At 38.7% G+C, this 18,061-nt stretch overlaps 1 protein-coding gene across 2 annotated transcripts; it reads left to right on the top strand.

The window, feature by feature from the left end:
* The first annotated feature begins 8,745 nt into the window (after positions 1-8,745).
* LOC134200893 (uncharacterized) lies at positions 8,746-17,462 on the top strand. Of its 2 annotated transcripts, none has more exons than XM_062674763.1 (2): positions 8,746-8,976; positions 12,089-17,462. In XM_062674763.1, the coding sequence occupies exon 2, from the start codon at positions 15,794-15,796 to the stop codon at positions 17,330-17,332; it is 1,539 nt and encodes a 512-aa protein (XP_062530747.1). In that variant the 5' UTR covers positions 8,746-8,976; positions 12,089-15,793; the 3' UTR covers positions 17,333-17,462. The 2 variants fall into 2 exon arrangements, with proteins under 2 accessions (XP_062530747.1, XP_062530746.1); XM_062674762.1 differs by having other exon boundaries at positions 12,089-15,793.
* Positions 17,463-18,061: the final 599 nt, after the last annotated feature.

The raw sequence follows: 18,061 nt of genomic DNA, 5'->3' as shown, positions 1-18,061 counted from the left end.
TACTGGAGCCCATCTTCAATGTAAATGCGCCACCAACCTTGAGATATAAGTTCTAAGGTCTCAGTATAGTTACAACGGCTACCCCACCCTTCAAACCGAAACGCATTACTGCTTCACGATAGAAATAGGCGGGGTGGTGGTACCTACCCGTGCGGACTCACAAGAGGTCCTACCACCATTTCACATCAGTGTTTTTTTTTATTCCCCTTGTAGGCAGACGAGCATAGGACCCACCTGATGGTGAGTGGTTACCGTCGCCCATGGACTTCAGCAATGACAGGGGCAGAGCCAAGCCGCTGCCTACCGCTACAGTGTGTTGAGTGCGAGTTTTTTAATGTTCTTCATACTCGTAGCGTACAAGTTAATTCAAATTTGTACGCAGTTGGAACAGCGTCCCTAACGGCAAACGTACGCAAAGGCTCGAACTCCATACAAATATGAGCTAACGTTTACGCTATCGAGAACGTTAAAAAACTCGCACTAAGCAAACAGATGAGTGATGATATATCTATATCTATACTTAATATTATAAAGAGGAAAGATTTGTTTGTTTGTTTGTTTGTTTCGAATAGGCTCCGAAACTACTGGACCGATTTGAAAAATTCTTTTTCCATTAGAAGCCGACATTGTCCCTGATGAACATAGGCTACTTTTTTAATTTTTTTTTTAATTTTATTTTTTTTGGTTTCATGAGTGTTTTAATGTTTCCGAAGCGAAGCGAGGGCGGGTCGCTAGTAATATTATAAAGAGGAAAGATTTGTTTGTTTGTTTGTTTGTTTCGAATAGGCTCCGAAACTACTGGACCGATTTGAAAAATTCTTTTTCCATTAGAAGCCGACATTGTCCCTGATGAACATAGGCTACTTTTTCTAATTTTTTTTTTTTTTTTGCATGTGTGTTTTAATGTTTCCGAAGCGAAGCGAGGGCGGGTCGCTAGTCTATCATAAAAAGCAATATGAATAAATAATACTGAAGTAAGACTTCATAAGAATCAAACTCAGCTATTTCATAAGTAAGCAATTTTAGGTTGCGACGGGAATGGTATGCAAGTAATATGATACCTCATGGGTCATGTTTCGAGGAATAACAGCTCATTTGTTTAGATTGTCGCAAGTTTGAAATCGGAGCCTTAACTGATTTACTTCTGATGTAGACACGATTAAGTCTTAAGCTTGTGTTGTCTCAAAATATACCATGCTTTTTTACAATAAAATCATTTTTTCTTTTTTCTTTTCTTTGGTGGTAGGACCTCTTGGGAGTCCGCACGGGTAGGTACCACCACCCTGCCTATTTCTGCCGTGAAGCAGTAATGCGTTTCGGTTTAAATGGCGGGGCAGCCGTTGTAACTATAATGAGACCTTTGAACTCATATCTGTAAGTGGGTAGCGGCATTTACGTTGTAGATGTCTATGGGCTCCGGTAACCACTTAACGCCAGGTGGGCTGTGAGCTCGTCCACACAACTAAGCAATAAAAAAAAAATATCTTACACTGTTTTTAATTCAAATTAATTAAAAAAAAAATCTATTTTTTAGTTGGATTTTCTATAAAAGCGTATTTTGTTAGTTTTTTTAAACTATTCTTTATTAAAGACATTCTTCTTCCTATTCGTACACTCTTGACAGAGTGGTTGTGGTCATGCATCAGTCGGATCCTGCGATACCGATGCTCTCGCATATTAATTAATTTAAAGATATTAAAGATATACATAGCACTAATGTCGCGTAATACGTCACCTGTATAGCTACAAATATACAGCTATTACGCATGTCGGAGATTTCATCCATCCAAAAAGTGCACGACGCGGCTAAAGAAGTTTTCACTTAACACGTCGAACGCCATATGAGAAATCTAGAATTTTCTTTCAGGCCGCGGTGCTCACCGATGAACCTTATCTTATTGAACTGTTCGGGCCATGAGAATCACCCGTGAGCCGCGTGAGGGTTCCAACGTAAACGCTTCCTACAAGCCACAGATCGCAGCTATCAAAACGCGTAAGGAGGTGAGCCGCGTGGCCCTTTAGTCGTGGCGTAGTTTTCAAATCCAATTGAAACATGTTTATCAAGGTAAGCCTTTTGAAATATCTTAAAAACTAGACGGTAAAAGTTGCTAATTTTTATCTTCCGTACAAATTATCGCATATAATGAAAATCTCAAGTTGATAAAACTGTAATAAAATTACTGATTCGCTGATTTTGGCTTGGCCCTAATGGTATAGTCGCAGAGAGTTCAACAATGAAAAAGCATATAGTTTTTATTTTATTTTACATCTCCAATTGGCTAGAAGCCATTTTAGCAAACCAAAAATCAACGACAACACAATCCTTTTCAGGATCGAACAAATAGAAAAACATTGTCACCAAATAGAAAAGCCTTCTTATAATCCGACGAGCATAGGATATATTCCGACAGTCCCTTACAAAGGCCCTTCACTTTTATTGGGCCCTTCGTATTTGCGGACTACTTCAATGGCCTTCGAATACTGTTTGTACTTTATTTGTCCTACGCAGGTGTTGCAAAGCCTCCTATATTGGCCTCACTTCCTTATACGAAAGGTTCTGTGTTGTCTTATGTCCTTGTTGCAACATTTGTTATATAGATTTAAGCTAAGAGAGGCTAGAATATTTTCTCTAAACGACTTGTAGGTTTTTTTCTAATGAGTACAGATTAATCAATGTTGCAAAAGCTTCAAGTAAAGTTAATAAATTTTAAATACGTGTGCTTGAACCGTAAAAACGACATTATTTTCTATATGAAATTTTAATATAATGTCAAACTAGAGGTCCCGCAGTAGTCGAAATTCGACTATAATTAATTGGAATTGTAAGTTTGTACACTATTATGATTGTATTTTGTACTTCTATAATCACAAATTTCGCCAAGACTACACTATAAAAAATATTAACAAAGGCAAACAATATTTAATCTATTCTCAATTTGACAACAGACGCCAAGAACAAAAGTTTGACAATAAATAGTATGCATGCGTGTGTGCGTCAAATACATGGTATGTAGTGTGTGTAATGTTTTCTTTATTGATTTAATGTATCTTTTAAGCATTATTTAAAAAAATATTAAATTAGCATTGTGCACTTCTTCTCTGTATTCTCTATAGGTGTGGAAAATTTCATACTCCTCCGTCCGCGCAATTTTCGTAAAAAGGGATACAAAGTTTTTGCTTCACGTATTAATATATAGATTGTTTATGTTGTAAGAGAACATAATATATTTGTTCCTTTACTACGAAACGATTTTGATGAAATTTTCAGATAATCTTCCGATTTGGCTAGCGGATGATTTTGTAACGGTTGGTAGCTATCGGATCAAAGTCAAACCAAAGATTGGCCAGCCAAGCGGACGGATTTGACTAGTCAATTAATAAAACCCTAAGAACATTTCATTACTCAACTCACCTCAATATGAAGCACTCACTCACCTCAGTTAGCTATATATTTCATATTATATGTAAACCGTATATATCTGTTTATTGTATGTATATATTTTCTATAATAATATTATATTGTCTTTAGTACACCGCAAAATACCTGCTATATTTTTATATTTTATAAATTAAAACTGTAAATTAAACGGTTGTCTGGAAGAGATTGCTTTTAGCGATAAGACCGCCTATTGTACAAATGTATCTGCTTTTTGACTGTTTTTTGAATGTAAATTATGTTTTGGTGTGCAATAAAGTGTATTCTCTCTCTCTCGCTCTCTCTCTCTCTCTCTCAATGTCTTTTACGAAAACTCTGAACGGAATGGGAATTGGTACGATACTTAATGTAACTAACCACAAATTAATAAGGCCATCAAATATGTATATAAAATATTATTAAGTGGATCCAGTATGTATTTAATATGTATTTCTGAGGTTTGAAAGACGGGGCAAGATTATAAGAACAGAGACATAAAACTCAGGTTTCAAGGTGGCCGCCAGCATTCACGTTGTTGATGGGCTCTGATAACCACTTGACACTAGCTGAGCAGTATCTCGTTCACTTATAGAAATATTATAAAAAAATAAACACGTCACTGAATGTCTGTTTGTATTTGTTCTTAGAATAAAATAGAATAATAAGAATAATTTCGTCGTCGTCGTGACCTAACGGATAAGACGTCCGGTGCATTCGTATCTAGTAATGTACCGGTGTTCGAATCCCGCAGGCGGGTACCAATTTTTCTAATGAAATACGTACTTAACAAAAGTTCATGATTAATTTCCACGGTGAAGGAAAGTAAAAATCAAACCTGCAAAATTATAATTTACGTAATTAATGGTGGTAGGGCCTCTTGCGAGTCCGTACGGGTAGGTGCCATCACCCTGCCGTTTCTGCCGTGAAGCAGTAATGCGTTTCGGCTTGAAGGGTGGGGCAGCCGTTGTAACTATAGTTGAGACTTTAGAACTCATGTCTCAAGGTGGGTGGCGGCATCTAGGTCGTAGATGTTTATGGGCTTCGGTATCCACTTAACACTTACTTACTCAAGAGCAGCTGCTACGCGAATGAATCTACTACCGGATTGGAATCGTTACCTGCGGAGAAGATCCGGCGAGAAATTCAGCGGGCTGATGCATGGGTTAGGTTGCACGTCGAACTCTTTATCGAGTTCTACAAGTACGGTAACCGAAGTCCTTAAGCTTGCTTCTAGTGTTAGAGCTGAAGGCGTCTAATCTAAAGGTTATTGGATCTGATGGATCCATAAGGACGTGTAAAAAAAAAATCTGTAGCTTGTTGAAACCTATTCAGAACATAATTTGATTGTTGATTTAATTCTCTAGGTATTCCATTCAACTTTTTCAATACGAATTAAAGTAGTTGTGGCTAAATAGAATTTCGTGATGCTGAAGTATAAAATGGCGGAATTTTCTAGAAGATTCCGCTGTTAAAATCTTCAATGCAGCTAGCTGTATGTTTCTGTGTAACATTTCACTGGAGGTTTGCAAGTCACGGAGCTATAAAGGAGAGGACGTGTCGGAATCCGCTTAGTTTTATTTTTCCTAGCATTTATTAAAATTAGTGTCTTAACTAATGTAATCTAGATTACAAGGTAACGTAAATTACAGGATTACAATAAGGATATAAATTATCAGGAGAGCTTCCCTAGTCTTGGGCTGACTTCCTCACACCTACTTGATAGATGTAGCATTATGACATGTCCTTTTTTGCCGACTTCTAAAAACGAGGAGGAAGTCCATTCGACTCTATTTTGCATGTGTGTTGTTATCTCAGAACTTTTTCTAGTCGAACCAATTGTGATGATTCTTTTTTATTTGGAAGCTGGTGCTTCGCATATTGTCCTGTTTAAGCTTTATCAAGATCTGATCACTTGTTTCTGGGTTATTGTTAATAATGCATTATTGATTGATTTTGACTACATTGATTATATACTCATTTTGTTTCTTTAAATTCGTTTATCTTGTTAAGGGTTATGCAGCGGTGTGAGTTTGGCCTTGTCATCATCATTACTGTGCATTATCCACTATAACGGTACAACATCAGACGGGCTTGAGCAACTTTGCCTACATTGGCATTGACAGGACATGGTGACAATGGGTGGAGCAGCGCATTTAGTTGCAGTGTTGACCGCGGAATCACCCATAAGTATTATTTTTTCTTTTTTTTTGCCCTTGTAGGCAGACGAGCATACGGCCCACCTCATGGTGAGTAGTTACCGTCGCCCATGGATTTCAGCAATGCCAGGGGTAGAGCCAAGCCGCTGCCTACCGCTAAATCCTAGCTAGTATCTTGTCCCAAGCTCTATCTCGGACGAGGATCTGATGTTGGGAAAGATTGATCGATGGTTTTTAGTTGCCAATCATTCTGCGGGTCAACCCGGGCACCATTAACAAGACGTAGGCACTTCGGGGGCGCCAGAGTGAGACATAAAAAAAAAACGAAAAATAAATAATAGTTTAAAAAAAATTAAAAAACACGCTTTATATAAAATTCAACTAAAAAATAGAAAATAAATTTAAATTGAAAATAGTGTAAAATATATTTTATTGTAAAAAAAGCGTGTTAGAAAAATTATTTTTTAGTAAAATTTTCTATAAAAGCGTATTTTTAAAACTATTAAGTACTTTAACATCAATTCCTGCCTTATCGACTATAGATAAAAATTATATAAATTGGCAAAAATCTTATTTTGCAAATTCAATAATGGAATAATCTTATCAAATTAGTGTATTGTCATCGGTCCTCGATAAATCTACAAAGTTTGAATAGAATCTAGCCGTTTAAAGTGGGTCAAAATCGCGTCTAAAGGATTTTACTGGTGGTTGGACCTCTTGTGAGTCCGCGCGGGTAGGTACCACCACCCTGCCTATTTCTGCTGTGAAGCAGTAATGCGTTTCGGTTTGAAGGGTGGGGCAGCCGTTGTAACTTACTTGAGACCTTAGAACTTGTATCTCAAGGTGGGTGGTGCATTTACGTTGTGGATGTCTATGGGCTCCAGTAACCACTTAACACCAGGTGGGCTGTGAGCTCGTCCACCCATCTAAGCAATAAAAAAAAAAAGTCAGTTATAAACATACAAACATACATACAAGTGAAGCTAATACAAAGCGTGTAAAAAATGATTTGGTGGCAAATTTCGGTGAGACCTCATACTCACTCAATCTAAATGATTGTAATTGTCCATTAAATTTTCGTAGCTTTGTGTCCATATAAATGTCGCACGGAAACAGTGACCGGTGCTTCGGATCTTACTTAGCTCATGAATATTCACGAGTGTGAAGTTTCTAGTGCAATCGTATCGGGTACTTGAGGAGGATTCCTATATACCTTAGTAGGGATTTTTGCGAATGGCACATTTAATTGAGTGAATAAGTTAAAGTTTTTTATTTATTTTTATTATTGCCTAGATGAGTGGAGGAGCTCACAGCCCACCTGGTGTTTAGTGGTTACTGGAGTCCATAGACATCTACAACGTAAATGCGCCATTCACCTTGAGATATAAGTTCTAAGGTCTCAGTATAGTTACAACGGCTGCCGCACCCTTCAAACCGGAATGCATTACTGCTTCCCGGCAGAGGTCCTACGACCAGTGGTGTTTTTGAAAACTGTAATGTAATGTAATGTAATTGGTACTTTTTAATAGAATAATCGTTTTTAGCTTGATTGTTGGTGATTGCCCACTCGCCTTTATAGTCCGACTTTAAATAATAATATACTATCGGTAAAATTGCGAGCACCATTTCGCATTTCACCTACCGAGCATGTATGCTAGCATTATTGCATGCTGAAAACTAATTTGGCAAAATAAAGCGAAATAAATTCATGAGATGGCACTTCTGTTATTTAAATGTGGCAGCGTCCTATGTTGGTCTGTGGTCTCTACGGATAACTACTGCAATCCCGCGTTGTTTCTGTACGGGAATAAGTCACGCCTTCAGTATTACAAAGATTTTTGACCTGACCTATCTTTCTGACAGACCTGATTTCTCAAAGTATATAGCAGCACTAACGTGCAGTAGCAGTGTTTGTTCACTTAACACCACGTGAACCGCGACTCGTTTAGGCATACACGCTAGGAAAGCTTCACGCGAATATTGTAAATGTGTATCTTAAATTGAATTATTACTTGGCAATTTCGAAAATAAGTACCTCGCGTTAACAAAATAAATTACGTACAAAAACCGTACACTAAAACATCATTAATATTAGTCAATCGTGAAGTTTGCTTCGGACAAATTAAGCGTAAATATAAAAAATCATCTTGTACAAATTGCTCAGCAGTTTTCCGAGTAATCGGCTGTTTAACAAATTAACTTGGCCGCTTCGAGAACATTGCGTCTGGTGCCTTTCAGTGTAATCCGCATAAGGGAGAGCTCGATTAAAAGGTCACAGCGAGCCCTTGACACTGACTGGCGCGGTCTAATTTTTCGAGGGCCTATTTTATAACAGACTTCAAAAAAAAATTGGTTGCCTGTAAAGTCGGCTTACTGACGATAGTTGAACGTGACTACGTCATAAGAAAATATGGATGGAATGGTTTCATTTTTCAATTATCGCAATTATCGTTGCTATAAACAATTGAAACCACATTCACTTTTCATTGAGCTTCATACTTGACGAAAACATGTAAATGTATTATTGTATAGCAGCTGTCCACGCGGATGCATCGCTCACTCAAGTAGGAGAGAGACAGATGTCGAACGCTGCCGAACGCGGAGGCCGATTGTGCCTCTTTGTCGCTCGTTGCGCGCTCTTGCGTCCACTTCAAGCCTTAAATGGAACGCCTCGATGAGTCATGTTTTTTTGTGCGTGCAGCCGGCTCCATCGAATTATAAGGCGTTGTCACGTCAAAAGGAGGAGGTTCTCGATTCGACTATATGTTTTTTGTATGTTATACCTTATAACTTTTGACTGGGTGAATCGATTTTGATGATTCTTTTTTTATAAGAAATCTGACGCCTCCCGTGTGGTCCCATTTCAATTTAGTCCAGTTCTGACAATGGTATCCATGAGAAATCCATATAAGTCTTAAATTTGCATTAAGGACGTGCGCGACAAATAGATGAATAACTCAATAACACGCCAATCGATTTCGATGATTATTGATTTTAGTGTATATTAATTTGTTTTGGAATATATTATATTTTTTTCTATTTGAAGTAGGTTTTTGTTAAAGCCTATGTCTATTTACAATTATTTTATTTTTTATTCAAGCTTTTCTTAATCTATTTCTTATTGTTACGCCGGTAAGAGTAACGCCATCTATCGCCGAATAGTCTAACGAATATAAAAGGATCTAGAAGCTCGAGAATTACAACGCCATCTATTGTCAGATAGCGGAAACTACTACTAGAGAAGTGTGGAATATTCTCGATAATTCTAGGGATGAGGTATCGGCTATAAAAGCGTTGTAGGGATGGCACGCAGTCAGTCAGTAATCGGAGCTACTCGAAGCGAAACAGCGAACGGATCACCTAAAGCGAAGCGGAACAAGCGAATTGAGAGTTTTAAAGTGTTTGGTGAGTGTTTTAAAGTGTTTGTGAAGCGTTTAAGGGTTTTAATTGTTGAATACAGTTTTTTAGTTGTACTTTGGTAAAAATTTTATTTATCCCGAACCCCAGCGCGTAACATTATTTACGTTATGATGTACTGATGCTCTTTTTTTCTGTAGACTAACTAATGTAATGTAATAAGTATTTATGTGTATTATCTATGGAAATGAGGAAGAAGGGCTTATTATAAATTATACGTAATGTATTTTTTTAGATTTTCCCGAGTTGTAATCGTCTTTTTTATTATAATTGATATCTGTGATGTTTTGGATCGCAGTGGATATTAAAAATAAGGTGAAATTATATCTTTTATGTCACTAAATAATTGTTGAGATCTGAGAAAAGCACCTGCCGTTTAGTTTATAGCAATCTTTACACACAGCACTGACTTCATTGGTTTATTTGTTAAATAAGGCGCATTGTTTAAATGTAATCTAATATAAATTACTAAGGCCGGTTACAGTGCTCCACCGACCGTCTGCGCGTACGTCAGTCGCGCTTGTCGTTTATATGAAAATTCATAAATCATTACAGTGCTGGACTGACCGTACGCACGCGCATATTGCTACGCACTGCGTACGAGGACCGTCGGTATAGCGCGTCCGCATGCGTGCCATCGGTCGACCGACGCGCTATGAAAACAAATGAACGCGTTCTGTGCTGCACCGATGGGTGGACCGACCGTACGGATGTGTGTATCATCATCAAAAAAAGCGATTTCGTATTGAACGTGGGCAAATATATCGATACCGAGCGCCTAATCACCGAAGTTCGTCTTCGTGAACCGCTCTGGGACAAAGGCCACGTGTTATATAAAGATGCCAAGTTAAAGGCCTGGCAAGAAGTATGTGCTGATAATTCATCAAAACTTGATCGTCATTCTGAAATAATTAAAAAAACTTGAACGTTCTTTAAACGTTTTCGAAAATAATAAGCAGCAATTAAACTATTTGCAAACGCTTCCCTTTTGCGTACCGACTATACCAATCCGGTCAGATTGTTGGTCAGGAGAGCACTGAATGAAGCAACCTGACGATCGGTTAATGCGTACCGTCAGGACGGAACGTACGCACAGACGGTCGGTGGAGCACTGTAACCGGCCTAAAACGATATTGAAATACCTCTAAAACCTTAAATTGTATTGAACATACTTATTGTATTATGTACTATATAGAAAATAAACTTTTAGGAGAATATCGACGTAAGCAGTACGTCGATATTCTCCTAAAAGTTTATTTTACATATACGATGATTCCTACTTCGATTAGTTAAACAAAGATTAGTTAAACGATTAGTTAAACAACGCAATTTTTATGTATTTTGTATTTAACGTAGAATAACAATATATATTAAACAAAATTTAAAATCAAATTATTAGCCTTTTGACTCTTTTTATTTATTGCCCTTGTAAGCAGACAAGCATACGGCCCACCTGATGGTGAGCGGTTAAAGTCGCCCATGGACTTCAGCAATGCCAGGGGCAGTGCCAAGCCGCTGCCTACCGTTAGGTACTCTCCACAGGCCTCGTTTGAAGAAGGACATGTCATAGCGCTGGGAAAGACGCATAAGATAAAACGTAGATTTAAAACAAAAAAAGGCAACGTTAAGCAATCCAGGCGCCTTAGTAACAGAAATCGACGTAATTACTTCAGTGCGCCGCGTAGGGCACCGGTGACCTACATGGCAGTCAATCTGTTAAGACTCTCATTTTATGTTTTAGTTTTGGCGGGATTTTTGCCTGATTACCACAGACTATATATATCAACTCTGTCATTTACTGTCAACTCTGTCTGTCTGGGTATATTTACAATCTGCCATTTGTATATTTGCAATCAATTTAGAGGAAGAGGTAGACCTAAGAAGAAATGGATGGATTGTGTGAAAGACGATATGGGTAGGAGGGGAGTGAGCGAAGAAATGGTATATGATAGAAGAGTATGGAAGGAGAAAACATGTTGCGCCGACCCCAGGTGACTGGGAGAAGGGCAGGATAATGATGATAATGATGATATTTACAATCTGCCACAACTTGGAATAAAATGTTTTTATTTTTATTTTTTAATGTTTGAAGTGTGAACGAGCTCACTGCCCACCTGGGGTTAACTGGTTACTGGAGCCCAAAGACATCTACAACGGCTGCTCCACCCTTCAAAGCGAAACGCATTACTGCTTCACGGCAGAAATAGGCGGGGTGGTGGTATCTACCCGTGCGGACTCACAACAAGACGTCCTACCACCAGTAATTACGCAAATTATAATTTTGCGGGTTTGATTTTTATCACACGATATTATTCCTTCAACGTGGAAGTCAATCGTGAACATTTGTTAAGTACGTATTTCATTAGAAAAATTGGTACCCGCCTGCGGGATTCGAACACCGGTGCATCGTTAGATACGAATGCACCGGATGTCTTTACCTTTAGGCCACGACGACTTCAGTGAATGTCATATATCCTCGGGCTAACTTATTTATTATATAGTAATACTGTACTTATTTATTTTGCTAATGAAAATAATTTAACATTAGGTACATCGACGTTTTTCATTTTTTACAATCAACAGCTCCGTAATAAGTTTTTCACTTTAGATATGGTTGATACGTTAATTTTAAATGTTTAAAAAAACAGGACTACCTTGTCATAATAAAAGTTGGCAGTGTCACAAAGGATCATGTCACAAAAGATATTCCATACATTCAAATATATCTGGGTATTTAAAAGCTATCATACAATTATTCAAATTATCTTTGAAAACGTTACGCTAATTTTTGTTTTCTTCGGTTTTACATAATATATCATGAAATTGTAGACGCGTGTGAGAGACGAATTGTAGACATAACGAGTTATAGACATAATCATAACTACTTTTACTACGTAAAGGTATTTTGATTTACTCCTGTGACGAACACATACGAGACAAATAAAACCGTCGAAATGTTTTCGCGAGCTAAGACACGAAGCATCCAAGTTATTCAATTATTAAAACGAAATCTCTCCATGGTTTCTGTGAATGTTTTCATTAAGGCTACGCTTCATCTGCGAAATTAATTGAATTAAATTAAATAAAAGATTTCATTCAGATACTCACAGGACTTCCGTCTACCCGCCGCCAGGGGTGGCCTGATGCGAGGCTCCGGGGGCAGCCGCATCTCCAGACTCGCAATGCGAGCGTCAACCATGGTGCCGATGGCACGCATAATGCGTTGGACACGTAGCTCCTCCTGTTCCTCTGTCGTGGTGGTTGAAGCTGGGGCCGGGGTTTCGACTGGGTTGGACAACATCAAAGCCTGTGAGATGCGCGCCAGCTCCTTGCGTACCTCCTGCAGCTCCTGTCGGAGCTGTACAATCTCCTCCTGTTGACTGGCGCTCACCACTCGCAGCATTTCCGTCTCTTTGGCCGCGGGGCGGTTCGCCAGCTCTTCTGTGACCTCTGTGACTGTCGGCGACGATACCTAAACGTGCGGGGCACGCGGAAGCGGAGCGCGGGGAGACCCGGAACAAAACGTGAAGACAGACAGACGCGACACGGACGCGTGCGCAACACCAACATAAGCAATAAGCCGCAGACTTAATGTTAATCGAATATAATTATAATAAAATTGTAAAAAGCAAAATACATAATAAAAGCATAAAAATATAATTATATGATTTTGTTCAATTCCTGGACAAAAATTGGCGACCGTGACAGGACGAACGTGACCGGATTTAATATACATACTATCTCAAGCAACCAGCTGGACCCTAAGTAAACCAGTGGAACATCATGGAGAGATTCCAACACCAGGGGAGTAGCTCTGTCCTTTCCTTTTATTCGTAAATGTCCCTCTTTAATTTGTGTTGAGAGTTTCTTTTCTTTTTTTTCTCTGCGGGTAGATATGTGGAACTTTTGTTTCGCGTGCATTTTGGTGTCGAATATTCGTTCTAGAGTATTCGTTCTATACCTGAGTGCTTATAATTATACGTTTAATGTGTTTAACTATCTTCATTGCGTACGTTTTAACTTTGCTTAAATATTAAATAAATTGTTTTCTTAATTTCAAACAATATTTAATGCTACAAGTGAAATGCTTATGTCTTTAATTATGGCTAAGCCCTTAAGTACATAAATACATAATCAGTGCAGAATTCTCGTAATAGTAATTAATCATTAGTACTTTTGTTTACCGAGAGTTTCCATAATTGCAATTAATTTCTGCACTTTAAAATAATACTATCTTTATGCCCTTATAAGTCCGAAAACAAATCAAGTAAATTTATAATTTGCTAATAATTTGGCCGAACATTCCAGGCGACATCGAAACGTAATCGGCAACCGGCCGCTGCGCTCCGGTGTTGCGAGTGAGCATTGTCGTCGTGCACTGTGATACGCACGGTGCTGCACTGTGTCGGGCGCACTGCGCGGCGCCGTGTCTTGCAGTGTCTACGCGCCTTGCGCCTGACGAGTCTATTTGAATCGGTTTGATGCACATTTACTTTGTTTAGCTCATTAAGTACGCTTCAATAAAATGCCTCAAGATCAAGATATGTTGTCTGGTGGTAGCTCTGAGGTTAAGAAAATGAAAGAGTTAATTAGATCACGCGGGACTATTTAGGGTCGTTTGACACGATTTAAGGATTACGTTTCAGCTTTTAACGTTACTAATCATGAGGACATTAGTGATTTAAAGTTTAGAGAATTGAAATTTCGTTTAGACAAAATTGAGAATTTATTGTTTGAGTTTGATGAAGTTCAGTCTCAGATTGAAATGTTGTCATGTACCGAAGATGACAGCAGTGATATAGATAGTTTCGAAAACTTATACTATGGTACATTATCTTTAGCTCAACATATACTTGAGTCGCGTCGTAACGCACGGGACGAAAAAGAGGGGAGCCTTCACTCAGCTCGCTCGGCATGCTCAAATAGTTGTAGTCATCATAATTTGAGCAACATTAAACTCCCTACCATAAAATTACCTACATTTGATGGAAATTATCTAAAATGGCTAGAATTTAGAGATACATTTGATTCTTTAATTCATTCGAATGAAACTATATCAGACATTAATAAATTTCATTATCTGCGATCATCTTTGGAGGGTGGTGCAGCCTTAATCATAAAATCACTTGAGTTTAGCTCAAAAAATTACACTATAGCTTGGAACTTAATATGTGAACGTTATGATAACAAAAAGATTCTTATTAATAACCACTTAAAGGCGTTATTTGAAATAGAATCAATCACAAACGAGTCTCACAGAGCTATTCGATTTCTTATTGATCATGTCTTAAAAAGCTTGAGGGCTCTTAACACTTTAGAACAGCCTACTGACAAATGGGATATTTTCATTATATACTTGGTGTCAACTAAACTAGATTCGATTACTTTTAGTAAATGGGAGGAACATAAAAATACCTTTAACAACTTACCTGAGCTATCAGATTTTATAACATTTTTACGTAATAGCGCTGATATTCTTGAGACAATGGCAGTGAGCAGAAGTGAGAAACACGGAAATAAATTCAATTTGTACAAGAATAATTATAAAAAACCTGAGCCGAAAGTTAAAGAATATTACCATAATAAAACAACCAAAAGCTTTGTGACTTCTGCCAATACCAAATTTTCTAGGTCGTGTCCATTTTGTAATCAGCAACATCGGATCATAGATTGCCCTTCATTTAAGCAATTATCACCTGAAAAGAAATGTGTTGAGGTCTCTAAATTAAACCTATGCCTTAACTGTTTGCGAAGAGGACACGCATCAAATGAATGTCGACTTTTGGGTACCTGTAAAATCTGTAGAAAGAAACATAATACATTGTTGCATGTGGATAGTCCCACACTTGAAACAAATACTTCACTAAGTCATTGCAGCTACGTACCTGTATCTCTGCCTGCTAAATCTGCTGGTCAAGTTCTTCTTGGCACCGCCTTAATAGAAGTTATAAATCCTGAAAATAATAATACTTACCTTGCTCGTGCTTTACTTGATGCGGGCAGCCAATCATCATTTGTCACAGAACAGTTGAAGGAACACATGGGACTTATTGGTAGGAACATGGATACGTTATGCGTATCTGGTATAAATAATTGTAAAACGTCCATATCTAATAGTTGTCATTTGACTATAAAATCACGTGTTAATAATTTTAGTGCACCCCTTAAATGCTTAGTTGTTCCGAAAATAACTGGCTTGTTGCCGAATACATCAGTACATGTAACGAACCTTAACTTGCCCCAGCATATCCAATTAGCGGATCCTAAGTTCTTCCGCCCATCAGATGTTGACTTATTATTAGGTGCCGAAATATTCTTCGAGTTAATGTTACCTAATCAAATAAAATTAGGATCTGCAAAACCGGTTCTTCAGGAATCTAAATTAGGCTGGATTGTAGCAGGTCCTCTTTACAGTAGTGAGCTGAACGAGAATAGACAGGTGCACTGTAACTTCACTAAAGATATCAGTGATCAGCTGACAAGGTTTTGGAGTCTTGAAGAAGTACCATCCTCAAAACCTACTATGTCTGCTGACGACCAATTTTGTGAACGCTACTTTACTGCAACCACCAAGCGTCTTGAAGATGGTAGATTTTCAGTATTTATTCCATTCAAAGAATCCCCTGAAGTAGTACTAGGTGATTCGTTCTTTATTGCAAAAAAGCGTTTCTTGAGCCTTGAGAGAAAACTTAAAAAGACCTTAATTTAAAGAAGAAGTATTGTGCCTTTATATATGAATATGAACAGTTGGGTCACTTAAATTAAATAAGCAAACCTCAATTTGGTTACTTTAAGACTTAAACAAATGTTTGCATACGTATTCCGATTCATCGACAATTGTAAAAAACTTACTAACGGAATACTTGGTTCTCTTAATGAAACTGAACTTCATCAATCTCTTACATTCCTTCTTAAAACCGCTCAGCAAGACTCCTTTGGCTGTGAGATAACTGCACTTAAGAAAAATAAATCGCTTAAATCTAAATCTGATATTTTGCAGCTATCTCCCTTTATTGATGCTACGGGGCTTCTACGAGTAGGTGGTCGCTTAAAACATGCTAGTCTTAAATATGACACAAAGCATCCAATTATGCTGAGGTCCAATCATCATCTTACAAAAATCATGATGTTGAATGAGCACCTACGATTGTTTCATGCGGGCCCTCAATTGCTTCTTAGTTCATTTAGAGAACAGTATTGGCCCATTGGCGGTAGAATGCTTGCTAGAAGCATTGTCCGAAAATGTATTACGTGTGTTAGGATGAAGGGTAAGACCATGGAGCCATTGATGGGTAATCTGCCTAAGGCAAGGGTGACTGAATCATTCACTTTTCAGTTCACGGGAGTTGATTTTGCTGGTCCTTTCATGATCGCGAGTAAAAAAGGCCGTGGCAGTAGAACAATAAAATGCTATTTATGTATCTTCATTTGTTTCGCTACGAAAGCTGTTCACCTTGAAACGGTCAGTGACCTCACGACCCAAGCTTTTATTTCTTGCCTCAAGAGGTTTATCTCCAGACGAGGTAGGCCACATTATATTTACTGTGATAATGGCAAAAACTTTGTTGGAGCGAGCAATGAGTTGAGCAGGGTATTGCGATTAGACTTAAATTCCATAACCGATTTTGCGGCTGATAGGGGCATAAGATTTGTTTTTAGTCCTCCTTATTCTCCAACGTTCGGTGGACTTTGGGAAGCGGGCGTGAAAAGCGCAAAATTTCACCTTAAGCGTATAACGGGAAATATAAGTCTCACATACGAGGAGTTGAATACTCTCTTTACACAAATTGAAGCGATCCTCAACTCCCGCCCCTTAACTCCTTTATCAGCCGACCCAAATGATCTTTCTCCCTTAACCCCAGGGCATTTCTTGATTGGGCGGCCACTGACGTCGCTACCTGGTTCGCAAGGGACTGACATAAAAATACGTACCAGATACCAGTTGGTCGAACAATTGCGACGCCATTTCTGGGAAAGATGGAGGAAAGAATATCTGGCTGAATTGCAACAACGCACAAAATGGCGTACTCTACAGACAAACTTAAAAGAAGGTGATCTGGTAGTCTTCAAAGAACCCAACTTACCACCACTAAAGTGGAGACTTGGTCGAGTTCAGCGACTTTATCCTGGAGATGACGGAGTAGTCAGAGTCGCTGATTTTAATACTTATCGAGGCATCGAGCGACGAGCCATTAATAAGATCTGCCTTCTACCTACTGCAGAAGATTCTGAAGTTTTGGAAGATGCAGCTGTCCTTCCAAAGGCGGGGAGGATGTCGGCGACGATACCTAAACGTGCGGGGCACGCGGAAGCGGAGCGCGGGGAGACCCGGAACAAAATGTGAAGACAGACAGACGCGACACGGACGCGTGCGCAACACCAACATAAGCAATAAGCCGCAGACTTAATGTTAATCGAATATAATTATAATAAAATTGTAAAAAGCAAAATACATAATAAAAGCATAAAAATATAATTATATGATTTTGTTCAATTCCTGGACAGTGACTATTATTGTCACCGCCAATTCCTTCAGGGCACGTTGATACGTACTCTTCAGGTTGCCGGGCTTACTGCACACTTTCAGTGCCATCGCGGCACTCTCCTTCAGATGACACTCGGGATCCTTTTTAGGGCTCCCTTCCATGGTTTTTGCACTTTTTACTTCGCGCATACTACTCATGCTACCGCTGGTCTTTATCTCAGAGCACTGAGTTATAAGACACGCCTGTTTGTCCGCGGTCAGACCAGTGGTCGGTAGACGACCGCGCCCTCTCTTTGATTGCGGCATGACACCACCTTTGCCAGTCAGTACTCTTTACCGACGAGTACGAAGGAATTCTCTCGCTTGGCGGGTACCGGGTGTTTTTTTACCCGGGTTGCGGTCCCCTGGGACACTAGCGACCGGTCACCCACCAGCCATGCATCCTCTCACCAGGTGTCAAAGCTTAGGATTAGGACTGAAATGAAAATAAGAAGAAAATAAAACAAATAAAACCAAAAATAAAAACAAAAGGCGAAGATAGACTGGATAGACAATAACACAAAATGATAAACCAAAAAGTAAAACGAT

This window comes from Bombyx mori, chromosome 21, assembly GCF_030269925.1.
Source record: "Bombyx mori chromosome 21, ASM3026992v2".
Taxonomy (NCBI): Eukaryota; Metazoa; Arthropoda; class Insecta; order Lepidoptera; family Bombycidae; genus Bombyx; species Bombyx mori.
This window is presented reverse-complemented; position numbering and strand designations above follow the sequence as displayed.